The sequence below is a fragment of the Staurois parvus genome, unplaced genomic scaffold, assembly GCF_062004578.1.
Source record: "Staurois parvus isolate SC_StPar_1 unplaced genomic scaffold, SC_StPar_1.0 ptg000244l, whole genome shotgun sequence".
NCBI lineage: Eukaryota > Metazoa > Chordata > Amphibia > Anura > Ranidae > Staurois > Staurois parvus.
Window position 1 is genome coordinate 10,214,185 of NW_028318040.1, and position 17,625 is coordinate 10,231,809.

Genomic DNA, 17,625 nt, shown 5'->3' on the forward strand with positions numbered 1-17,625 from the left:
CGACCCAGCAGTAGCTCACCTGTCACTTCACCCGGTGACAGAGTGGGTCGGGTGAAGGGTCCGGACACTGTGCTGGTGATGGAGCCGGTGGGCTGTGGGAAGGTGAGAGGCATATCATCCATGGGTGCGGGATGTTCACTACACACACCCTGCCCCCCCCCCCCCATGGATGATATGTATCAGGAACAAAGTCGGAGGTGATCAGTGCAGGGGAGGGACAGTGACAGCACCGATCTCCCTGAATGGATTTCAATGAAGCAGCTGAAAGCTGCGGGAGGGAGAGACTTCCAGCTGCCTTGTTGAAATCCATGCAGGGAGATCGGTGCTGTCACTGTCTCTCCACTGCACCGATCATCCCTGACTGTGCATTGGATTTCCCTCCTGGGCCCCCTCTCTGTGATTCTCAGCCCCCCCCCCCCTCACAGGTCTCTGATGCCTCATCTTCTCTGACAGTGTCCAGCCCCTCCCCCTATCCTCCACTGCAGAGCAGAGGTGAGAGGATCTGCTCTGCCTCTCCTGTCCAGATCAGTCGACAGCTCTGTGATTCTCCCCCTCCCCCCTCTCTCTCTCTCCCTCTCTCCCCTTCATTCCTCCTTTCTTCATTCCTTCCTTCCTCCTTCCATTCCCTCCCTTTTCTTCCTTTCTCCATCCCCTCCCTTCATTCTTTCCTTCCTTCCCTCTCTCCTTTCCTTCCTTTTGCTCTCCCTCCCTCTCTCCCCTTCTTTCCTTCCTTCCTTCCTTCCTTCATCTATTTCATCTCTCCTTTTCCTTCCTTCCTTCCTACCCTCCTTTCTTCCCTCCCCTTCCTTCATTCCATCCTCCATCCATTTTCTTCCTTCCTTCCTTCATTCCCTCCCTCCTTTTTCTTCCTTACCTTCATTCCTTCCTCTATCCCCTCCCTTAATTTTTTCCTTCCGTTCCTCCACGTCCTTCAGTTATTCCTTCCTTTCTCCCTTCATTCCTTCCTTCCTGCATCCCCTCCCTTCATTCTTTCCTCCCTCCCCTCCTTTCATATCCTTCCTTCCTGCCTCCCTCCCCTCCTTTCATTAATTTTCTTCCTCCCTCCTTCCTTCCTTTCATTCATTCTTTCTTCCATCCATTTCCTTCCTTCCTCCATCCATTCCCTCCTTCCCTCCCTTTTCTTCCTTCCTTCCTTCCTTCCTTCCTTCCTTCCTTCCTTCTTTCCTTCCTTCCTTCCTTCTTTCCTTCCTTCCTTCCTTCCTTCCTTCCTTCCTTCCTTCCTTCCCTCCCTCCCTCTTACCCTTCCTTTCTTTTGCTCTCCCTCCCCTTCTTTCCTTCCTTCCTTCATCTATTTCATCCCTCCTTTTTCTTCCTCCCTCCCTCCCCTTCTTCCTTCCCTCCCCTTCCTTCATTCCATCCTCCATCCATTTTCTTCTTTCCTTCCTTCCATCATTCACTCCCTCCCTTTTCTTCCTTACCTTCATTCCTTCCTCTAACCCCTCCCTTAAGTTTTTCCTTACCTTCCTCCTTGTCTTTCAATCATTCCTTCCTTCTTTCCCCCTTCCTTCAATTCTTCCTTCCTTCCTTTCTCCCTCCCTCCCTTCCTTCCTTCCTTCCTTCCTTATCCTTCCTTCCTCCCTCCCCTCCTTCCTTACCTCCCTTTCCTTCATTCTTTCCTCCATCCATTTCCTCCCTCCCTTTTCTCCCTTCCCTTCCTTCCTTTCTCTATTTATTCCCTTTTCTTCCTTCCTTCCTCCCTCCCCTCCTTCCTTCATTCTTTCCTTCCCTCCCCTTCCTTCATCCATCCATTCCTTCCTTCCTCCATCCATTCCCTCCCTCCCTTTTCTTCCTTCCTCCATCCCCTCCCTTCATTCTTTCATCCCTCCCTCCCTCTCCTCTTTTCATTTCCTTCCTCCCTTCCTTCCTTCTTTCATTCCCTCCCTCTCCTTCATTCCTTCCTTCCTCCATCCATTCCCTCCCTCCCTTTTCTTACTTACTTCCTTCCCTCCCTTCTTTCCTTCCTTCCGTCCTTCATCCATTCCCTCCCTCCCTTTTCATCCTTCCTTCCTCCATCCCCTCCCTTCATTCTTTCCTCCCACCCCTCCTTCCTTCCTTCCCTCCCTCCCTTTTCTTCCTTCCTTCCTTCCTTCCTTTCTTCCTTCCTACCTTCCTTCCTTCCTTCCTTCCTTCCCTCCATCCATTCCCTTCCTTCCAATATAAGGGGGTACAAGTTCTGTTTATTCATCCCAATCTAATGACAGCCCAACATATACTAGTGCTCCCTGTTCACTCCCTACTGACACTGTCCGCTGCCCCCACAAAATCAATGTGAAAAAAAATACAGAAATAAATTGGAAAAAATAGTTAAAAAATTAGATAATAAACATTTAAAAATTCTGACACCCGCGCCATTGCTCTACTGGCAGCATCCACTGGCCACCCAAAAGCATTTTGAAAATAAATGATAAAAATAATAACACATTAATTTGTAAACAAAATCATAAAATTGTAAAAAAAATTAAATAATACTAATATAAATGAAGAACTACTAACACCACCTACTGACACCATCCTACACATACTACCCACCGCCGTACACTCCGCACTCCTCTCCCTGTACATACTACCCACTGTCATACACTCCACACTGTAAATTCCCTATTTAACATTACCTCATTCTGCACTATATAAGTCATCTCAGACACTATTTAACCACACCCCTTTTAAGCCATGCCCAATTTTTAGCGCAATTTAAAACACACCCCTCCTCTCTCATCCCTTCTTCTCTCTCTCTCTCTCTCTCTCTCTCTCTCACACTCCTCTTTTTCACCCTCTCACTCCCCTCTCTCTTTCACTTCCCCCACATGGCAGCCATCTTTAAACCTTAAAGTGCCCAGTGGCTTCTACGGAAAATATGTAAATGCTACAGTAAATATGTAAATGACCCTTCTATGCAGCTGAGCTACAATATGTAGGTAGGGTGTTGTGTGTGTGTGCTTGAGTGTAGGTGGAGGTACAGGGGGCCCCATTATCTCTTACTGCCTGGGGACCCCATGAGTTGTCAGTCCTTCCCTGGCTTGACCGGTTTCATCAGTATAGACCAGCTGCATTTATAGAACATTTACTTGAACACCACTGTCTGAGACCCAAGTTATGTGCTGCTTGCCTCTTCTTTGGAGGGCACCTAACACCACTGACATGCTTCTAAATGTGTTACAATTGTTCTACGTTGTGCAATAATACTGAGTCTGTATGAGTATTCAAGCAATCTGACACACAGTGTTGTCCTGGCCAACCTAGTGGACCCAAGGGCTATGCTCTCTGATGATTCTGGTTTATCCAGATAGCCTCATTTTTACTGTGTGACAGATTCTTTCTGAAAGATACAGCCATCAACCATACCTCTGTGAAACTTACAATAAGCTATGGCAATTGTTATTATTGATTCTGTTAGTTGGAGAGCCCACTTTATAGAGAGGATATAGAGAAGATTACATTTGCTTAAAATTCTGATGTTTATTGTGGACTCTACATTATTATTTGTGTCCTCATCCAATGTCCTATTGGTAGATAGCATTACACTGATATTAGAGATATACTGATCCAGCAGTGATTCCAATGTATGTGTTCTCTTGATCAAGATTTTTATTTTGTGTGTTTTTTTTAAGCTTATTGATAAATAAAGTTTAGGATGTTTTATGAATATTTTTTCTGATATGTCATACAACACTATTCTGCCAATTCTGTTAAGCGGCTGGTAGTTGGAGCCTGGTCTTTTAGCCCAGGAAAACACACAATTTGCACACATTTTAGTTTTCAAAATGATTTTTTGATTTTCTAATTGGCATTTTTTTTTACCATAGCAATGAGAAAATTGGAAGAAGGGTGAAATTTTTTCTCAGGCAAAATTCTAACAGTGAATGTGGTTTTCATTCAGGAAATTCCATTCATTCGAAAATTGGTCTCTCACCCAAGAATGTATAGAGCTGGAATTCCAAGTGCAAGTCTGACTTTAATGTACAGCCAGCGTATGTACAGTGCCTGCAGGGAGGAGGAAAGAGCTCTTTACAGTGGCTTGTAAAGCCTGGAGTAGTGATGTCACCCATAGGCTCCCATGATGCAGCCATTGTTGGCACTCCCTCTGGCTGACATAGGGGAACTGGATCACATGACTGCACCTGATTGGGCTGAAAATAGGTAAGTATATGCATCTTTTTTACACAGGTTAGTCATTATACATGCTAGGAGGAAAAGGAGACATTTATAAGACTAGTTAGCTTTAGCCTGCAATTCTACCTAAAAGTGGTTCTAAAGCCTAAACATTTTTTACCTTAATGCATTCCCTCCATAAGGTAAAAAATGTATGTTCCAGTATCTGTATCGCTCCCTCACCCCCCTTTATACTCACCTGCTCCAGAGCTGTGCCTGTCTGTAGCGACTCTCCAGGCTTTCACAGGCTTTGCTGAGGCAGCGGGAGCCATTCTGTGATGAGGGTTTGGGGAAGGGGTGCTGGGATACACTGCCTGTATCCATGGATGCAGGCAGCACGGCTTGGGATTGAGTCTGCAGGTGTGCCTATAGGAATTGGCTTCCTGTGGTGGCATACAGAGATGAGGAAGAGTGGAGAGCAATAGCAGGGGACCCCAGAAGAGGAGGATTGGGACCACTCTATGTAATTCTATTGCACAGAGTAGGTAAGTATACCATGTTTGTTATTTTAAAAAAAATAGACTTTACATACACTTTAAGCATTTTTTTGAAAAATACATCCATGTTTAAGATGTATAAAAAAAATATGTTTTTTTTCATCTGGCTGGTTTTATTTTATTTGCTGTAAAAGCAGAAGGACTACATAAAATGTGCCAAAAAGGGCAACGTTTTATAATGAAATTACCGCTTTCAAAAAGGAAAGATAAAAATGAAAGGAAAAATAGACATGTATTTAAAGCTGAACTCTAGCCTTATCTTCAGCATTGCACAGCTGTAAAGGTTCCTTGGCTGTACTAAAATTGCCTACTTCCAGCATCAATTAGCTATTTTCTTCGTAGCCTTACTGACCTTGGTCCACCTCTTTCATTCATTGGGATTTAATGCTTTCAGTCAGGGAGGCTCAGCATCACATGTGGGCATTACGTACCTCTGTATGTAATGCAATCTTCCTTGGAACACTCACTTCCCCTGACTGACTTTCATCCATCAAGGCATTTTGCATTTGCAGAACTCCTCCAAAGTGCCAGTTCAATGTATGCATCTGGGCTGTGGGTGCTTGAGACTGAGGTAGAGTGATATGATGTTGTCAGGAAGCTAGGTATAGTACCCTGGTGACCCCTACCACCAATTATGATCTGCCTGCACAGCACAGAGAAGCAAAGAAACCCATTGATCATATCACTGGGTTTGAAATAAGGTATGTATTTGAAACCGAAATGTTTATTTAAAATGCTTATTAACGTTTATTGGAGGTAGAAAAGGCAAAATATAAACAAAAATGTTCAGGTTTAAATAAACAAAAATCTGCTAATTAACAAATTATTACTTAAAATTAATTAACCAATAATTAACTAATTAAGAGTATAACTAACTGGGAAACTTTTTTTTAGGAATCTATGATTAAGTCCACTCACTATTCTTATGGATCTGCTAATATCATTGGAGTTCCAAAATCCTCAGATAGGCTTGTGATAGATGTTATGTTGCTTCTAACTGGACGTCAACTGAATGGAGCTTTCTTGGGAGGTAAAACTCTTATCCTTTATAACTCGCTGCGTACATTTCAATGTGTATTACAATATACATGCACACAGAAAACCCTGGACCTTGTTAATTCTAGCATTTGTTTTTTTTCTTTCATTTACAGATTTTAAGGCCGACTTGCACTTCCCAGGCTTAGTACAAGACGCCATGGAAGCCAAGAAATTTGACCTCTCCAAGCTGGTGACAAAAAAGTTGCCATTTGAAAAGATCAATGAGGGCTTTGACCTCATGAGACATGGGAAATGGTAAACAATTTGTTAATAAGGCCCTTCTCTTTTGAAATCACTAGAATTATACATACAAATAATATTAACATTAAACTAATTATTTTGTGGCTTTTAAATGCAGTAGTGTCCGCTCACGAGGTTTTATAAAGCACTTTGTTTATCTCTGTAAGTAGTGACGTTTTACCACTATTTGTGCAAATATGGCACTGTCATTGATTTTGCTGCTGTTATCAAATAATTAACCACTCGCCCTCTAGAGGATTTAACCCCCCCCCCCCCCCAATGATCAGGTCTCTTTTTTGCTACTCGGCGCTGCACTAATTCTATTAATAATTGCGCGGTAATGCAATGCTGCACCCAACCAAAATTTAAGTCCTTTTTTCAGACAAATAGAGCTTTCTTTCAGTCGTATTTGATCACCTGTGCGCTTTTTATTTTTCACGCTATAAACAAAAAAAGACTGAGAATTTTGAAAAAAACCTATATTTTTTACTTTCGGCTATAAAAAATATATAGTAAACTCAAAGTTAGTTATACATTTAAACCAAAATGTATTCTGCTACATGTTTTTGGTAAAAAAAATCCCAATAAGTGTATATTGATCGCTTTGTGTGAAAGTTATAGCGTCTACAAACTATGGTATAGATACTGCAATTTACGCCATTTTTTTGCTATACAGCGCTGCACTAATTTATTTGACAACTGCGCGATCATGCAACACGGTACATACATTTATGTCCTTTTTTTCACACAAATAGAGATTTCTTTTGGTGGTATTTGATCCCCTGTGTGCTTTTTATTTTTGGCGCTATAAACAAAAAAAGTTTTGAGAAAAAAAAAATTAAAAAAAAACAAAACAATATTTTCTCATTTCTGTCATAAAAAATATCCAAAAAACTGAAATTTCATCATAAATTTAGGCCAAAATGTAATCTTCTACATGTTTTTGTTTAAAAAAATCCCAATAAGTGTATATTGATTGCTTTCTGTGAAAGTTATAGCATCTACAAACTATGGTATAGATAATGGAATTTACACAGCTTTTACTTTCTGACTGCTCATCACATTTCTTGTGGTGCTAAAATACCAGGATAGTACAAACACCCCCAAATAATCCCTTTTCTGAAAGTAGACACCCTAAACTATCTGCTGAGAGGCATATTTTGACCATGGAAGATTTTTTTTTCTTTCCACAAGTTTCTTGAAAATGACAAAAACTTTTTTTTTTGTTACACAAAGTTGTCATTTTAATTATTATTATTATTATACAGTATTTATAAAGCGCCGATAGTTCACTCAGCGCTGTACATTACAAAGGGGGGCAGAACATGTGACAGAACAATAACAATACAATGCAAAACATGAGGGGATCGAGGGCCCTGCTCTTTCGAGCTTACAATCTAATGATATTTAATGATATATTTCTCGCACAAGCCATGGGTATATGTGGAATTACACCCCAAAATACATTCTGGTACTTCTACCGAGTATGGGGATACCACATGTGTGGGACTTTTTGGGAGCCCAGCCACATACAGGAGCCTGAAATCCAATGACCACTTTGAAAGCCTGAAGGTGCGTAACATCCTCTTTTCACTTCTTCACTACCTATCACAGTTTCGAAGGCCCTGAAATACCAGGATAGCACCAAACCCCCCCCCCCCCAAATGACCCCTTTTTGAAAAGTAGACACCCCAAGGAATTTAAAAAGAGGCATGGTGAGTATTCTTCAGAACACATTTTTTCTCAAAATACGTTTTTGTTTTTTTTCTTCATTTTCCAAAAACTTGTGGCAAGAAACAAGATCTGCAAAATACTCACCATGCTTCTTATCAAATTCCTTGGAATGTCTACTTTCCAAAAGTGGTCATTTGGGGGGGTTTGGTGCTATCCTGGTATGTCAGGGCTTCCGAAACTGTGATAGGTAGTCTAGAAGTGTAATGAGGAAATAAAGCCCTTTAAAAGCCTGAAGGTGCTTATTGGATTTTGGGGTCCTGTACTTGGCTAGACTGCCAAAACGTCTCTCACATGTGGTACCCCCATACTCGGAAGACATAGCAGAATGTATTTGGGGAGTAATTCCACATATAACCATGGCATGTGTGAGCAATAAATCATTTAAGTGACAATTTTATGTAAGAAAAAAAAATTTTTGTTTGTCATTTTCCAAAAACTTGTGGTAAAAAAATAAATTCTTCTATTGATTCAACATGCCTCTCAGCAAATAGTTTGGGGTGTCTACTTTCCAAAAAGGGGTCATTTTGGGGGGGGGCGTTTTATGCCCAGCATTAGAAGTTTATGCCACACATCACTCACTCTTCTAACTACCTGAAGATCAAGCCTTTTCTGGCACTTTGTTCACATGAAAAAAAACCAGTATTTTTTGCTGGGAAATTAATTTAAACCTCAAACATTATATATTTTTTAAAAGCAAACACCCTAGTGAATAAAGGTAGGTGCTGAAGTTTTTTATCGCACATAGTGCTCGCGCAGCGATTTTTCAAACGCAATTTTTAAATAAATACACTTTTTTTTACTTTTAATGCATAAAAACACAATATATTGGCCAATTATTTGGTAAAATGTAAAAGATGATGGTATGCCAAGTAAATAGATACAAAACATGACATGCTTTAAAACTGCGCATGCCCTGTGCAATAGCAACAAACTGCATACGTTTTTAATATCCATAGGCAATGTTTTAAAAGCCTTTACAAGCTACAATTTTAGATTTACAGAGGAGATCTAGTGTTAGAATTACTGCCCTTGATCTGATGTTCGTGGCGATACCTCACATGCATGGTGCAACTGCTGTTTCCATACTGGCACAGTGCACAACGCTCACGAACGCAGGTGTGCACGTGCGTGGGGGGGCAAGAGTACTTTTTTTTCTTTTTCTTTTTTTTTTAAGTTTTTAGATTTTTTAATTATTTGGACACTGTCCCTTTATTTTTTTTTATCACTTTTAATGCTATCACAGGGAATGCAAATATCCCCTATAACTTCAATGGGCATTGTCATATATTATTATTATTATTATACAAGATTTATATAGCGCCAACAGTTTGCTCAGTGCTTTACAATATAACGGGAGAAAATACAGCAACAATACAGTTCAATACAAGAGGGAAAGGAGGGCCCTGCTCCTTGGAGCTTACAATCTAGGAGGGAATATTCTTTTTTGAGAAATCTGGGGTCTATCAAACTCTAGATATCTCCTCTGCCCTTACATTATCAAGATCGGTGTGATCAGATGCTTTCCCAATTTACAAATGGTGCTGTTTATATCCTGCAAAACTGAAGTGATGAAATGCTTGTAGCTTCTGATTTCTTAGGCTATAGAGACAATTGGCACCATTCTGATCTCCAAACAGCTCTATGGTCAGCTGGAAGAAACACCGGGTTCCCCCGATGGCTTGGGACTGCCCGAGAAGGCCGTGGAAGGCAGCGGAGGAAGGGGGGTTTTGTCTCCCGCTGCTTGTAAAAGCAATCCTGCAGCTAATTAGCCACTAGGATTGCTTTTACATGAAGGCCGATTGCCAGCTGAAAAAAATTATACCAGGATGATGCCTGCAGCTGTAGGCATCATCGTGGTATAACCATTCAAAGTACAGTGATATACCAGTATGTCGCTGGTCCTTGTTTGGTATATATGATATGTTCTTTTTTTTTGTATTCAGCCTGTGGACTGAATGAAAAAAAGAGAAGAAATCTCTGCCAAAACAAAAAGGTGTGGTATGCCCACCATTAAAATATACCGCCCTGCATCCACCCACTTCTAATGGTGGACACACATTAGGTCGCACGGTGCCACATGCGCCAGTTCCAAGATTGTACAAATGTCTAAATAGTGGCACGTTTGAATAAAAATTGTCCACGTAAGTTGTACCCCATATTGAAAAAGGATGACACCAAGTCCCAAACTATCTTGCCACTGCTCCCCATTTAGTCTGGGCATTCGGGGGGCTCCACGTGACTATCTTTTCCCTCGTAAATCCGAAAATGATAAGTATAGCCTGTTGTCCTCTCATTGGTCTTCTACATCTTGACCCCATATCTGGCACGCTTGCTGGGGATAAATTGTTTGAATTCAAGGTGGCCAGAAAAATTAATGAGGGACTCATCAATGCAGATTTTATGCTGGGGAGTATAGACATCAGCAAATTTTTGGTTAAGGTGATTTGCGAGGGTCTGAATTTTGTGGAGCCGGTCAAATGCAGGGTCACCTGGAGAATGACAGAGTGTATTGTCAATGAAATGCATAAAACACATTATACTCTCATACCTATGCCTGGCCATGGCAGCAGAGAACACGGCATATGTTGAATAGGATCTGTGGACCAATACAACTGCAATTCATTTTTTTTAGTAATGCCCATGTTGAGGGTTAAACCCAAAAAAAATTTAAATTCGGAAAGCATAATGAGTTTTCATGCAAACGGTCTGGCAAGGTTTGAATTTGGGTTGGCAGCGATAAATTGTTGTGCATATAAAATGCTTTGATCCACAATCCAATGCATACAGATCCAAAAAATCAAGGGGAGGAGATAAATTTGCTATTTCCACCTGAATTCCGTGTTGGGCAGTGAATGGGGGAAGTAAGGGTGTTGCAGAATTTGTGGGCTACCAATCGGGATTTGCAAGCACATCTGGAAGGATACTAGGGGCTCTACAGGCCTGTGTGCGAATTCTTGGTGGTTGTGGGACAATACTTGAGCTCTCCACCGCACCAGCTTGTTCTGCACTTATGGGACTCACCACGTCACCAAGTGATACTGCAGTGCTGGTATTATTATTATTATTATTATACAGGATTTATACAGCGCCAGCAGTTTGCTCAGTGCTTTACAATATAACGTGAGACAATACAGCAACAATACAGTTCAATACGAGAGGGTTAGGAGGGCCTGATCATGGGAGCTTACAGTCTAAGAGGTATGTGAAAGACTAGGATGTACTAGGCCGCTGGTACTCGCCAGTTCACCAAAAGGTAGTGTGGCACTAATACTGGCACTCTGCTGCATATGAGAGTCAATAAAATTTACCGGAAAGTGCTAACAGAGATCAGGCCTGATTCTGCAAACACTGCGGTTTTGTGTGCAATGTATCAAGTGACAGTGAGCTACTGACACTGCACTTGCTCAGGGAGAAGGGGGGGTAAGCGTAGGGACTAAACGCAGGTGCTGGCAGGTGCCGGGGCTAATCCCACTAACTCTGCGTTTTTTGGGATGCTATACTAATGTATGGTATAGTGCTGATCTGATCAAAGATATTGATCCGTTCAGACACTATATTAGAGATGGAGATGTATTGTGTTTATTGTGTATGAGCGTGTTCCTGGCAATCAAGGGGTTAAATGTGATTACTGGTGTACTGATGGGCAATCTGAAGCTAACTGGGAAAAATATGTGTGATTTTGCGCACCTGTGCCTCCCTGTAGCAGTATTTCTGCTATAGGGCGGTCAGGAAGCAGTTACATAAGCGGTTTGTGTTACGGCACTGCGTTACTTTAACTGACAATTGCGTGGTCATGCAACGCTGCACCAAAATGAAATTTACATCTTTTTTTTCCCACGAATTGGGCTTTTTGGTGGTATTTGATTGCCTGTGCGGTTTTTATTTTTTGCAAAAAGACTGACAATTTTGAGAAAAAAAACAATATTTTGGACATTTTGCTAAAAAACAGATCCAGTAAAAAAATGTAAAAATCTAATTTCATCATAAATTCAGGCCAAAATGTGTTCTGCAACATGTCTTTGCTAAAAAAAATTCCAATGCGTGTAAATTAATTGGTTTACATGAAAGTTATAGCATTTACAAATGACGGTATAGATACTGGATTTTTTTTATACTAATAATAGTGGCGATCAGCGACTTATGGCGGCAATCAGCGACTTATGGAGGTGATCAGCGACTTATGGCGGGACTGCGGTGGACATTCTGTCACTGGGGGTGAACTGACTTGGGGTCACTGACATCCCCAGTGACACCAATACAGTGATCAGATCAAAAAAAAAAAACACACTGTAATAATGGCACTGGAGAGGAAGGGGTTACCTTTTGGAGACAATTAAAGTGTTAACTGTGTGAGGGGAGTGTTTTACTAGGGGGCAAGGGTGTGTACCTCTCTGTTACACACTGTTCCAGAAGGCTGTGTCCAGGAACAGTGTGCTGAAGCTGACAGGGAAGAAGAGCTCCATTGCAAACAATGCAGCCTTCCTCCCCGTCTGTGTTTTCCGGCAATCGTCGGGCTCCAGTGGGTAATCACCAGCCGGGCCCCCTACCTCGGAATGCAGGATCACGTTTATATACACAATCCTGCACACAGGGGTCGCCTTGTAGAAGTATATGTACTGCGGGCGGTCCCCTAGTGGTTAAAGCAGTATTAAACCCAAAAATAAAAAATATTATAGTTTAGCTTACCAATTCTTAGAAGTGGCTACATTAGTTTCCTTTAGATTTTTTCTTTACTTCACCTGTTGCTTCTGCCAAGACCCAGCTGTCGAGCAAAAGTGGAAGTTAAAGCATTAGAGAAATCATTTAAATGATAAGTTCTCCTTTCATAACATGTTACGCTACACCTATATTCAGGGTGTAACATCTAACATATTAAGAATGGACTGGCCCCGTTCCTCCCCACTCCCCATTCTGACAGCTAGCAGGGAATCTTCTCCTCCCCATTAGCTGTCACAATTTTTAAAAAACGCAACTGGGTGGGGCTTCGCCCAAACGGCCGTGTCATTCATTCATGGTATAGCGGCTGTTGGCTTGTAGTTCTCAATGAACTACCACAGCACTGTGGAGCTTCCGTAGTAGTTCATTGAATCTTCCTGTCAGTATACTGTATTTGCTTGCTGGTACATCTTGTACTGGCAAGCAGATATACTGACAGGTCTGCAGGAGACCTGCATGGCACCAGCAATCTGCTGATCGCTGGCGCAAAGCTTTAGAGGCTCTAGAAACAAAAAATAATAAATGCACATTTTCTTTTATCTTCAAAAAAAATGTGCATTTATTATTTTTTGTGAAAAGGTGAACTTATCCTTTAACACTGACAAGGATACATACTAGTGGTGCACCGAAATGAAAATTCTGGTGCCAATAGCAAAAACGAAAATTCAAAATGCACTTGGCCGAAAACCTAAACCGAAATGCGCAGTTTTTAAAACTTAATATTTTTTTTGGGGGAAAAAAATACACTTTGATTAAAAAAAAAAAAAAAAAAACACAATATATACCCCAATATTTTTGTAAAATATGAAAGAGAATGTTTTGGCGAGTAAATAGATACCCAATATGCCACGCTTTAAAATTGCACACGCTCGTGGAATGTCGTGAAACTGCGGTACTTAAAAATCTCCATGGGTGATGCTTTAAAAATGTCCACAGGTTGGTAGTGTAAGGTTACAGAGGAGGTCTAGTGCGAGATTTATTGTTCTTGCTCTGACATTTGTGGCGATACCTCACATGTGTGGTTTGAACACCATTTACATATGTGGGCATGGCCTACGTATGCGTTCCCCACTACGTGCGAGCACGCATCCCTTGTGATAGAAATAATTAGTGACAGGTCCTCTTTATGGAGAGATATGGGGCCAATAGGACCCCACATCTGTCTTCTGCAATGTAAAGCATTAGATTAAAAAAAAGCATTGATCTAGTGCTGTAAAAAAAAAATGGCTGGAACCGGAAATGACATCGCTCCAGTCCTCCAAGGGCATAGAGATAAGTAGAAGCCATCTTTCCTTCACTAATCTCTATGCCCAGTGCCGGAATCGTTCGATGGTTTCTCAGGTAACGCTGAGAACTACCAAGAGGCGGCCGGTGGTGGCAGCAGCGGTGATGGCGGAGGGGCGGTGGCGAGGGGCAGGCAGCGGCGAGGAGCGGGGGATTTTCAGCACCTGTATCAATGCTTTTTTTCATATTGGCCGATGGCCAAAAGGGGTGTTTTTGGTGGAAACATTTCGGCTACTGAAATTGCGATGCATCCCTAGTGATTACAATTGTCAGCTTTTATTTATGTATAACCTTTATCCCAAAAGGAAAAAAAATGAAACTAATCTTCCACCCAGTAGTAGAGACACCTAAAAACAAGAAGAGTTACTGGCTAGATCACCAGATGAAAATAAATTAACAAAAGCTTAAAAAACAAAATGACTGCAGGCACCATATTTAAAGTGTGGCAAGCTGCAATATATTATTGTTTTTGTATTTAGGTTTAATACCACTTTAGTGTAAAAATCAGAAATGTTAAGTTTGCAGTAATTATTGGGATTTAACTTTTACATTGATTTGATCTTAAAGTGACAAAAGTCTCAGGTTTAAATTTCAATGACATATCTGTCAAACCAAAAGGAAGCAAATACGAGAAGTTCATTGTATGGGTTTACATTCACTATAATCATCAATCTTGCATCTAAACAACTTTAGCACATTGAAAATACATGATTTTGGAAGTTAAGCATGTTTTTCAGATGGGTTACAATACTGGAGAATTACCTTTTCATATACAAAACTGCAACACTCAGAAATCACTCATTATATAGAAAGATAAGATTAGTATCTTTGTAGTTGTGTGTACAAATATGTGATTCTCATATCTAGAGTTGTATTATGCCTACAAATAAACCTAGCATGTTTTAAACAATTGTTTTTTCAGTATACCAAGTTAATCAATAAATAATATCTTTTTAAATTCATTTAATTTAATAAATGCTGAGTTAAAATGGTCCTAAGTATAATAAAAGTAAACTTTTGGGTTGCTTGATGGAGCACAATGTTACAATGTTTACTAATTAATTTAAGGCAAAATGAAGTATACTAATGCAATGTTAAAATAATATCTTACAGTGTCCGCACAGTCCTTATAATGGATAAATGTGAGAAGAAATAGAACATCTGCTGTCCTGTGGATATTCTTCACAACTGTAATGCCATATCTTCGTCATTTCAATTTCAGTGAAACACCAAATTTGTATTTTTATCTTTGGTTTCATACTGCTTTTCTAGGTTCTGGGGTTTTCTTGAACATTCTGTACTAAACAAGATTAAATCGTTTTCTTACGATATACAGCTAACTTTTGACAATAAAAAAGGATTATGGGTTTGAACTAAACTTGTGTCTGTTTTTATATTGCCAGCTATTCCACTTAGAACAATAAATTATAAACTAGAAAAGCTACAATTTCTGGGGAAAATGTGTGAAGTGTTCTTGCCTCCACCAGTAGTCTACAACCAGAGTGGGCGGAGTAACTGGGTGGAGTGGCTTGTCACTCTGCTGCCTGCTCACACACCTGGGTTCCTATGGCAACTCACTCTACAGCAAGGGCAGAGAAGAGCGGTTAAAAACAAACTGCTCCAACTTGCTCACTTCACTGGCGGTTGCCATCTTCAAATGTTTGTAGTTTAAAAATTCTAAATCCTACACTGAAGAGCTTTATATTGTGAGAATCACAAGACCCAGACCTACATTTTGATGCATAGTATGTCTCTGAAATATTAAAAAGGAAGGCACAGTCGCAGTTTAGAAATTGCCCTTCAAATTTGAGGTAGCTAGAGTGGAGTTTCAATGAATGTCAATGGGCGGCGTGAGTTGCAAACAAATGGTCATATTGTGAAAACTATCAGGACTATGGCTTAGATGTGGATATTTTTAGTGGCAGCAGGGATAGCTGAACGTTTTGATATACGATTTGTGTAGGTGGGCTTGAAAATGAGGGAGTGGTGGCAGTTTAGAAATCATGTGATTCTTCAGCTCACACTCTAGCTTTTGTCAGCTCCCACTCTAGTTTTGAACATTCCGCCATTCATTCCTATGGGACCAATTTCACCACAAAAACGCTGATATTTCTCGAACCATTCGGCGAAACGTTCCACAAAGCAATAGCACACTAATCAGGAACAATCCACACGTTTCAGTATATTACTGTCTATGTAGTGTAAAAACTGTGGGAGGAGTTAGGGTGGTAAATTTGGCGATAATAATAAGAATATATATGTGAGATAACAGTAAGTGGTCTTGCCATGAAAGAACACTTAATAAGCAAGTTAGAAGATAAAATAAACGATGGATTCTTCACACTAAATGTATTTTTCATAGAAGTGTATTTTTTTTTTGTTCTCCACTGCTACATTCAGCTGCCAGGAGTGAAGAGAAACATGCTATACTTCCACATGTAGAAAAACGTGAATCCCCCACTCCAATTGATGCAGAATTTTAGGAAAATAGACACATGTTCACTTCAAGTTGACAAAGTTGACAGCCACCTGTAAACACTTGCACATCAGTATTTAGACTGAAATAGGAGGGAGGAATAGTACTCTGAGACAAATAGGGATTCCTTGCTTGCAAAGAACATACTTAAAAGTCCAAATCTGGGTTATTTTTTGTTAATGCTCCATCTTCCCCCAAAAGTTTGAAAAAAAACCAGCTCTGGCTGCAATACTTACATTCAAACCCACGCTATCCCTGCAATACCTCTTTAGCTGCCACAAAATGTCTTCACATGTCCATCATCACTCAACTCCAAAGAATGAGTAAAGACTATAAATTCAGCCCCCACCCCAGAACATGGCTCCCTGCACTTCCATCGTATTGAAGCAGAGATTGATGCAGATTTTGTTACATATGCACTGCTCTCTGCCCCCTCTGGCTTGGGCTGCTTCCCACTCTCTGTCATTTAAGCTTGGAATCTCCACAATGCCCTTTGTACAGGTCCCTTGCTGGTCTGGTGAGCAGGACTAAGTCAATAAAATTGCAAAGGAAATAAAATTGCCAAGGGTTGTATAGCGTGCACCTTAAAGGGACCACTAGCCAGGCTACACTTAACTGCTATGCAGAATTATAGAGGTCAAGAAATTGTCTGGCCGGTATGTCAGATCAACAAAAGAACCTACTGTACATACCTTTGGCATAAAAAATATCATGTATAACATATCTTACCAGTGGAGTTTGATGTTAAAGTTCAGCTTTCATTTTTTTTGTATGTATCTAAAAAAATTAATGGATACATGCATCTTTATAGTAAGACCTCAGATTCAAGGCCCAGTGTAATACATGCTGTACCTCTGATACTGGTATACAGAAATTTACATTGCCTGACCTGAAAAGCAACATGGGTTCGAGCAAATCTCATCTACGTAGTCCACGTGGGAAAATATACGTTCATTTTTTTTTATTTCCCAATAATATAGTTTAATCTCCTCCCTTCTCCTGTATAGATGTTCTGTATTGGGTGTAACAGGAGTTCAACCTGACCCCAAGTTGTGGTTTGAGAAAATAGTGAACTAATGTGGCTGTTCGCATCTGTAGAAAGTAGTTATCAATAGTGTATCTCCTGGCCTCAGGTGGCTTAAAGGTTCAATCATGGGGGCTCTCTTATGTTTCAGCCTCATCTCTTGGCTTACTAGGACAATTTTGACACTTCTCTCATATATGTAAAAATCAGTGGGTTTTTTTGCTAAAAAATTATTTATATATATAGTGAAGGAAAGAAGTATTTGATCCCCTGCTGATTTTGAATGTTTACCCACTCACAAAGAAATGATCAGTCTAAAAATCGAATGGTAGGTGTATTGTAACACTGAGAGACAGAATAGCAACACAAAATTCAAAAGAAATGCATGTCTAACACATTATGCACTGATTTGCATGTTCATGAGGGAAATAAGTATTTGGTCCCCT

At 40.5% G+C, this 17,625-nt stretch overlaps 1 protein-coding gene across 1 annotated transcript in view; it reads left to right on the top strand.

Moving 5' to 3' along the window:
• LOC149459879 (alcohol dehydrogenase 1-like) overlaps positions 1 to 15,057 on the top strand; it is a 34,150-nt gene extending 19,093 nt beyond the window's left edge. The window contains exons 7-9 of the mRNA XM_089680570.1: positions 5,562 to 5,697; positions 5,819 to 5,960; positions 14,793 to 15,057. Of these exons, the coding sequence (XP_089536696.1) occupies positions 5,562 to 5,697; positions 5,819 to 5,960; positions 14,793 to 14,835 (321 nt within the window). The 3' untranslated portion in view covers positions 14,836 to 15,057. The remainder of the gene's footprint in view (positions 1 to 5,561; positions 5,698 to 5,818; positions 5,961 to 14,792) is intronic.
• Positions 15,058 to 17,625: the final 2,568 nt, after the last annotated feature.